The 9,380-nt window shown below is 42.2% G+C and overlaps 1 protein-coding gene across 1 annotated transcript; it reads right to left on the reverse strand.

Annotated features, from left to right (window-relative positions):
• Positions 1-7,366: 7,366 nt before the first annotated feature.
• On the reverse strand, positions 7,367-8,797 carry LOC134934696 (paraneoplastic antigen Ma2-like). The gene has a single exon (XM_063930068.1). The coding sequence runs from the start codon at positions 8,795-8,797 to the stop codon at positions 7,367-7,369; it is 1,431 nt and encodes a 476-aa protein (XP_063786138.1).
• Positions 8,798-9,380: the final 583 nt, after the last annotated feature.

Here is a 9,380-nt window from a genome sequence, read left to right on the forward strand (position 1 = left end):
CACACCACCCCAGCAAATGGCCCCCTTCCCACCCACAGCACCCCTGCACCCGCCCCTCCCCCCCAACACCCACGCACCTGCCCCCCCACCACTCGCAAAACCACCACAGCTGGCCCTCCCCAACTGCATTAACCCCACACCAGCCCCTTTCCCCCGCATCCACCCCTCCCTACATCCCCCATCCATGCCATCGCACACCTCCCCCACCCACAGCACTTCTGAAATCCATCACCTAAGCTCACCCCCCTGCACCTCCAAATGCACACCCCTACATTGCCCCTCCCACACACACATCCCCTCCTTCATTCACAGTCCCCCGCACCCACCCCTCCCCCAACAGCATCTACACTCCCCATCCGCGCCCCCTCTACACCTACCCCTTCCCCACCCACAGCACCTCTGCACCCTTTCCGCCATCCGTGCCCCTACACCCACCCCTCCGCCACCCACACGTAGCACCTCGGACACCATCCGCAGCCGCTACAAGTGATTCCCTGAGTCGGGCTGATCAGCCACACGGATAGGCACCCCACTGAGTCCACCCCCTTTCCAAACCCCCCAAACTTTTGTGAGTATAGTTGCTACCAATGGACATTGGATTAATTGGAAACATATACTGTGGCCATTATGTATATAAGCGACACTGCTACCTGTGGCCATTGTGTATAAGTGGCGCTGCTACCTGTGGGCACTGTGTGTATAAGCGGTTCTGCTACCTGTGGCCATTGTGTGTAGAACCAACTCTGCTACCTGTGGCCACTGTGTCTATACGCGGCTCTGCTACCTGTGGGTATTGTGTGTATAAGCGCCTCTGCTACCTGTGCCCATTATGTGTTTAAGCGCCTCTGCTACCTGTGGCCACTGTGTGTATAAGCGCCTCTGCTACCTGTGGGTATTGTGTGTATAAGCGGCTCTGCTACCTGTGGGCACTGTGTGTATAAGCAGCTCTGCTACCTGTGGGTATTGTGTGTATACTTGGCTCTGCTACCTGTGCCCATTGTGTGTATAAGCACCTCTGCTACCTGTGGGCACTGTGTGTATAAGCGCCTCTGCTACCTGTAGGTTTTATGTGTATAAGCGTCTCTGCTACCTGTGGGCACTGTGTGTATAAGCACCTCTGCTACCTGTAGGTATTGTGTTATAAGTGCCTCTGCTACCTGTGGGCACTGTGTGTATAAGCACCTCTGCTACCTGTAGGTATTGTGTGTATAAGCGCCTCTGCTACCTGTGGCTACTGTGTGTATAAGCGCCTCTGCTACCTGTGGCCACTGTGTGTATAAGCGTCTCTGTTACCTGTTGGGTATTGTGTGTGTAACCCTGTTTTCTATTTACCATGGGATAGATGGGTAACCTTTAATCTTGAGTGCCTCCACCCAAGTCGGGTCCCTGTACCAAAGATTAGTACAGAGTAAAATGGGGTAGACTTGGGAATACTCACATGCAATAAATTGTGTTTTTACTCCTCTTTTATTTATATGATACTTTTCTAATATAATACTTTTATCATTACCTACAGATTGCCTTGGACTCCGAAATTCTTCATTCAATCAGGATCGTGGTAAGTATTCTATTAGTTGGGTGAAATAACTGATACCAACAACTGTAATTAATTCCACTAGTTAATTTACTGTAATAGTACCATACTGTAACTCTATTATGAATAAATTAATTATTTATTGGACTTAGGTTAAACATTAATCAATTTTCCCAATACATATACAACGTAAAGTATAACAATAGTAGACTTTATACATATAGAAATCCTCTGCTAAATGTAGAATGTAGCGTAGATATTTATATATATGCATATATATGAACGAATCCAGAAGTCTTAAAGTTCTTTAAAGTTTAGTTTCTCCAGAATACTTCAGTCAATTAAATTTATAAGAAGTATAACTATTCTGCGAAGTTTATGAAAAGTATACATATCCTGTAGTCTTTTGCCTATCTTCTTTCTAGGCGAAATAATAACATAGTCAAAGGATATGTTAAGAGGACTGAGTATTAATAAAATAAGTTGTATCCTGAACGTTAGTTTAAAGGTATCTACTGAGTATAGATATTTCTCCTTCAAATTATGTATTACTCTCAATGAGTAACTCCCATTTTCTTTGCAATTTGATTGAATCAATGGGTACAGCTTGCATCAGGTTAGCGAAACACTAATATCTCCATTTCGGGCAACACTTTCTTTGGGGAGCCGGTTTATAGGTATTGCGGGTAATATTCGGTGATAATAACCATTTATTAATGTCACCACACTGTATATAACTTCATACAGTAGTTTTAATGGTGATATTTGGTGATATACAGTTTATGAGAGAGAGGAAGGCAATGGATACATATATATATTTTGTCTCCAAATGCTGAAATCTGCAACAGTCTTTCTCTCTTATCAATGACAATTGGGGGGATACATTGAAGTACCCTATTACGCTGGAGTCTGTATAACTGTCTATATAGGCTATATGCTGGGGAGAAAGAATAAGCACTTTACAGTAGCCACTTCTGAAATTCGGTGTCTCTGATAGTAAAAGTACGATTGGTACCAGGACTGTCTGAAATGGTTATGTCCACTGTAGTAATTTAAGACACTGTAGCACGGCTCATATCCAGGGGCTTATTATTCACAGAGGGAGTGTTAGTGACACACTATAGGAGATACCTTATTGCATTGTATCAGGTATCCACCTCTCTCTGCCGCACTGTCACCAGGAAATCTCTTCGACTCCGCTCCCCCAGCTCTCTGACCGGCCACGGCTCTCGTCTCCCTTGACGATCGACGGTGTCCTCTGATAACAGGAGCCAGGAGACCGTCCCCGCTCTCTGCCGTCCTGTCGAAAACCTCCAGTCACTCCTTTTCATACGCCGCCACTCAGCCGTCCTTCCCCGTCCGTGCTCCGTGTCTCCCGTCCAGCAGTGCCGCTCTCCTTCACTCTCCCCCGCACCAACTGCCCAGCTCCAACGTCTTTTTTCTAACGTCTCTATCCGGGTCTCCACAGTTGATCCTCGCTCTCCTTTTTTCTCACGAGCCACCGCTATCCCATATCATAGGGAATATTAAACTCAGTCCCATTCCCTCATATTAAAAGTAGTTGAAAGTCTATACAACATCTATCAACTTTATTACTAAAGAAGTTACAACTTAACCACTTATACTATTATTACTATGTTATAGTCGACACTATATATATATATATATATCATACTAATCATGCTACACTTCTCCCCCTGGGGACAGCCAGGTAATATTTATGTTAAACCTACATACCTCCTGACTGTCACCATTAATTGTTTTTTTCAAAATGATACTCTGTTGCATTAATGGGTATCATATTATTTACATGCCCATAATAAGGCCATGAGTATACAACATTAGGGTTTACATACCGAAGTACCTCACTAGGACTTCCTAACTTGTCATATGTTAGTATTAATGGTGGTCTATGAGTTCTATTGGGTCTAATTCTTTGAGGTCTTGGCGTGATGGATTCACCCAAATTGTCCAATCCAGATCTAGAAGAGTTCTCCCCTTCATTCCAATTCCCATCATTATCATCATCCAACCTATTCCACTCAACGGCAGTCTCACCCTGAGCGCCCTGAATCAATGGCTCTTCTGTGACCATTGAATCTTTTTTTATTTCCGACCTCTCAGAGTCAGGGTATTCTCTACTCTCTTCTGGTATAAGTTCACTATAGAAATACCCAGTCGGCTCGTTATCTAAATTGGAGGATTCTGACTCAACCAAATCAAGATTTTGTGGAGTACCAGGGTCCCATATTTTGGTGATTTTGGGTTCGCTCTTACAATCTAAGTTAGCACCCTCACTTGCACTTTCTTCAAAGATAATATTTTGACCGACAGGTAATAAATGATGTCGGTGATAGGTAACTACTGGTCCATTTGTCCCTTCTGGACTCAGCTGATAGACTGGAATTCCAGGTAGTTGTCGGATAATCGTGTAAGGGTGTTCCCTCCATCTATTTGCTAGCTTTTGTCTTCTCGGATTTCCCAGGCGGCGGACTAGCACTCTATCTCCAGGTAGCAGTACTTGTTCTACTACTTTATTATCGTACATTCTCTTGTTCTGCATACCTCTTTTTACTGATGCTTGATGAGCTAGTTCAAAAGCTTTTTGTAGTTCTTTCTTTAATCGAGTAACATATTGAGTGTGATTTGTGGGTTGAGAACAAGTATTATTGGTCCCTAGGCACACGTCAATCGGTAATCTGGCCTCGCGCCCAAACATCAAAAGGTATGGAGAGTATCCAGTAGCATCATTAACGGTGCAATTGTATGCATGGACTAGTTGACAGACGTATTTTCTCCACTGATGTTTTTCTTTCACATTTAGAGTTCCTAACATATCCAGCAGGGTGCGATTAAATCTCTCAGGCTGGGGGTCCCCTTGGGGATGATAGGGTGAAGTCCTGGATTTCCGGATCCCGCAACACCGACATAGTTCTTTAATAAGGTTGCTTTCGAAATCCCTCCCTTGGTCAGTGTGTATTCTAGCTGGCAACCCATAATTCACAAAAAACTTTTCCCACAAAGTTTTAGCCACTGTTATCGCCTTTTGATCCACTGTAACATACGCTTGTGCATACCGGGTAAAATGGTCAGTTACTACCAAAACATTTCCCTCCTTCCCAGATGGTCCTTCCAATGATAAAAAGTCAATGCATATGAGCTCTAATGGACCTGAACTATCAATATTTATTAACTTGGCAGAAGGGACAGGAATAGTTTTTCTCAATATGCAATTCCGACAATTTTTACAATATTGCTCTATATCTTTATTCATGAAAGGCCAATATACTCTGGTATTGATTAACTGCTGGGTTTTCTCATATCCCAAGTGACCATGATGATCGTGTAGTGAGCGCAGCACCATAGGAATATATATGGATGGTAACACTAACTGGTACCGAATCTTCCCTTTTCGAGTCACTGTCTTCCGTTGTAATATCCCTTGTTTGATGATTAGCTGTTTTCTCTGTCGTAATAACGCTCGAGTTATATCCGATATTACCATTCCATTTTCTCTTGAAAGTTTATTATTCATACAATCAATAGCCGTGGCCAAATTAATGTCCTGTAATTGAGCTTCTCTAATCTGTTCTTTAGACATCACCTCAAGTCCTCCCATTTCAGCCTGTGTTAACCAGCAGTACATCACTGGCACAACCGCTGCAGAAGCCCCCAGTGAACTAATAACATCTTGGGGGTTTTCTTGGATCTGCGTCATCTGATAGCATAGCCTTTGTAATGCTAATGCAGGAACCTCTACCCAATCATCATTGGAGCTAATCGCCGCGGTCTTTGGACTTCTTGACAACGCATCTGCATCAATGTTACTTGTCCCTGGTCGATATTTTAATGTAAAATTATAATTAGCCAAGGCAGCCAACCATCGATGTCCGGTGGCATCAAGTTTAGCAGTGGTATTTATGTACGTCAATGGATTATTATCCGTATGAATAGTGAATTCTGCTCCATATAAATAGTCATGTAACTTGTCGACTACCACCCACTTTAGAGCAAGGAATTCCAGCTTGTGCACTGCGTACTTTCTTTCACTATCAGAAAGACCTCTACTAACATAGGCGATGGGTCTTAGCTTCGATTGTTGGCTCTGATACAATACCCCACCTAATCCATCGAAAGAAGCATCAATGTGTAATTCATATGGAAGTGACGGATCTGCATAGGCGAGAATAGGGGCCTGTGTCAAACATCTTTTCAATTGAAGAAAAGCATCCTCACACTGACAATTCCATCTCTCTCCAAATTCTTCTGATGGTTTAAAGTAAACCTTAGTGGAACTATGACATTTTCTTTTCCAGTGTTTACTTTTCATTTCATAACCCCGGGTCAGATCAGTGAGTGGCCTTGCTACTCTTGAATACTGTGGTACAAACCGACGATAGTAGCCACAAAATCCTAAAAAGGAACGCAGTTCTTTAAGGTTCTTAGGTCGTGGCCATTGAGATACAGCTTTGGTTTTCTCCGGATCTGTGGCGACTCCATCCCTGCTAACAATATGTCCAAGATATTTGACAGTGGTTTGACAAAACTTACATTTATCAATAGATAACTTTAGTCCCTTATGTTGGATTCGATCTAGCACCTTGAGCAGTCTAGTGTTATGTTCTTCCAGCGTCTTTCCGAAAACAATAATGTCATCAAGGTATACGAGTACCTCTCGGTAGCACATATCTCCTACCGTTTGTTCCATCGTGCGCTGGAAAGTAGCCGGAGCCCCCTTCACCCCTTGTGGCATCTTAAGAAATTCGAAAAACCCAATTGGGCAAATAAATGCGGTTTTGGATCTATCTTCCGGATTCATGGGGATCTGGTAATACCCACACCGCATATCTAAGACTGAGAACCAGCGGCTGCCTTGTAGGCAATCTAGAGCTTCTTCTACTCTAGGCACAGTATACTGGTCAGCAATCGTTCGGTTGTTTAGTGTCCGGTAATCAATGCATAGCCGTATACTCCCGTTCTTTTTCCGAGCTACTACGATTGGTGAGGCATAGGAACTTTCTGAATCGGCTATCACATGATTCTCCAATAGTTCCTTTAAATGTTTCCGAACATCATCAAAATCGGCAGGAGCAAGCCGACGTGATCGTTCTCGAAAAGGGGTAGTGTCATTTAATTTAATCTTATGTTCCACTCCTATTGCAGTTCCTAGATCCCAGTCTTCAACTGAAAAGACCCCTTTTCGAGTGATTAGTTCTCCTAATAGCTGTTCTTGTGCCGTCGGTGTTAGATCACTTTCTTGGAAACATTTCTGTAGTTTGTTAACAAAACTATCATCTTCTGGTCTGGTGGAATTAAACTCATAAGTAGTAGTAGAGCATATAGCTACATCATTAGAAACAGGATGTTGGATTTTATTGATTATAGTTCTATCCATTTCTTTTGTCAAATTGATCCCATCTTGGGATAAACACCAATCAGCAAGAGTACGGAATAAATTCGAATTTGTCCCTACTATAATGGGTACTGCCTCTCGATTTCCAGGGGGGTCAGGACAGATTAAAGCAATAAAGGGTAGGGGAATTTCGGAATTATTTAAATGTGGATGGAATTCAATATGGGTAGTAATATAACCCAAATACGGATACTTTTGGTCACTCAACCCCCATATCACCAATCCATCCACAGGTAATATGGGTACCTCCGACAAATGTTGCTGATACCAACTCTCAAAGATTATTGAGACCTGGGATCCACTATCCAATAACACCCTACATAACTGACCATTGATAGCTGCAGATATCACAGGGGCCTGTCCCATCATCCCGTCAGGGAGGATAGTAGGCCACCCAGCGCCCCCCATTGCACATACCACTATTGTCCGGGAGTCGATGCGGGGTTCATCGACGTCCCTTCCTGGTTTTCCGACGGAGTAGTATGTCTTCTATCATGAGAGTCCATATTCATTCCATAATTTTCCAATTGTGGGCACTCAAAGGATCGATGTCCCATCTGACCACACCGATAACAGATAACTTGATCTCTATTCTCCATTCGTCTGGTAGATCCTCTCCCCCTTCCACGACTGTCTTGTATTGATACATTTCTCTGTAGTGTTATTATTTGATCAAGTTTCTTATTTTGTTCTTCTAATAGTTTATATAGTTTGTCATTTGGGGAGAGAACATTGGAAACGGGGTCAACCGGTGATGGCAATACAACTTTTACCCTTTTTAAACTTCTTTCCCTATTTTCTATTTGGACTTCTTCCAATTTCACATCTTTAATCAATTCACTTAATGTAGGTGGTCTCGCCCCTGGTCCAATACACCTTAGTCGTTGTGCCACTGGGTGAGTAGTTAGTGCTCCTCTCAATAATTGTTTGAGGCGTCGCTCATCAATTTCGGATGACTGTATCCCTCCTTTATCTAGGAGCTTGTATAAAATCTTATCTATCCGATAGATAAAGTTAGTGAGACTTTCCGTAGGTTCTTGGTATGTCTGGTTTAATCTTACCAATATATCCCCTAGGTCCTCCAATATTCCGAATGAGTAATCCAGGGCGTTAAAGTAATCTTTCAAGGTGGCAGTTGGATTACTACGGCGAGTGGCATGTATGATTCCCATAGCAGGGCCCCTTAGACTTTCTACAATCCGCTGTTTTTTTATGTGTTCAGGACAACGCCACTCTTCGGAATGTTGGATAGCAGCTTCCCGCCAAGCATCATATCCTTCTTCCCCGGTAGGTATAGGAAGTATTCCAGAAAATACTCGGAGTCTCCTGTAGCCTCCTTCATAATGCCAACGTTCGAAATGGCTCACTACTTTGTCCATAACAGTCTCAACTTGCGGTTCTATATTTTCCTTAGTGGTATCTTTAGGCAGATCTTTAATCATAGAAGGTTGAGCATCATCTCCCCTTTGAAGTGAATGTTCTTCTGTTAATACCACTCTCTCCTCCAATCTGGTAGGCTCGGAACTTCCTCTATCACTATCGATTATAGTTCTAGGCCACATTAGTTGCCATCTCCTACTTATTTCTCCTCCTACCATCACATTGGCTGGAATAAGAGACGAATCTAAATATTCTTTGGTAGTGATCAATATGGCCCTAATCTCTCCGGTCTCTCTTTTCCATTTATCCACTATAATTGGCACTTTTACGCCCCATAGTTTCTGTACTTCTACAAGCACCTCTGCATCAGTAACTCCTACAAAGTTTCCCACTATACCCAAACTGTATGGTATAGTTACACCATGGTCATTACACCAACGGTATATATCGTGTTCAGTTATAGCTTCCATGATAGATGAACAGGTAAGTATGCTATTATTTAAACCCTCAGGATCTCAGCAGTGCCTCCAGTGTAACCCTGTTTTCTATTTACCATGGGATAGATGGGTAACCTTTAATCTTGAGTGCCTCCACCCAAGTCGGGTCCCTGTACCAAAGATTAGTACAGAGTAAAATGGGGTAGACTTGGGAATACTCACATGCAATAAATTGTGTTTTTACTCCTCTTTTATTTATATGATACTTTTCTAATATAATACTTTTATCATTACCTACAGATTGCCTTGGACTCCGAAATTCTTCATTCAATCAGGATCGTGGTAAGTATTCTATTAGTTGGGTGAAATAACTGATACCAACAACTGTAATTAATTCCACTAGTTAATTTACTGTAATAGTACCATACTGTAACTCTATTATGAATAAATTAATTATTTATTGGACTTAGGTTAAACATTAATCAATTTTCCCAATACATATACAACGTAAAGTATAACAATAGTAGACTTTATACATATAGAAATCCTCTGCTAAATGTAGAATGTAGCGTAGATATTTATATATATGCATATATATGAACGAATCCAGAAGTCT

The sequence above is a fragment of the Pseudophryne corroboree genome, chromosome 6 (assembly GCF_028390025.1).
Source record: "Pseudophryne corroboree isolate aPseCor3 chromosome 6, aPseCor3.hap2, whole genome shotgun sequence".
Taxonomy (NCBI): domain Eukaryota; kingdom Metazoa; phylum Chordata; class Amphibia; order Anura; family Myobatrachidae; genus Pseudophryne; species Pseudophryne corroboree.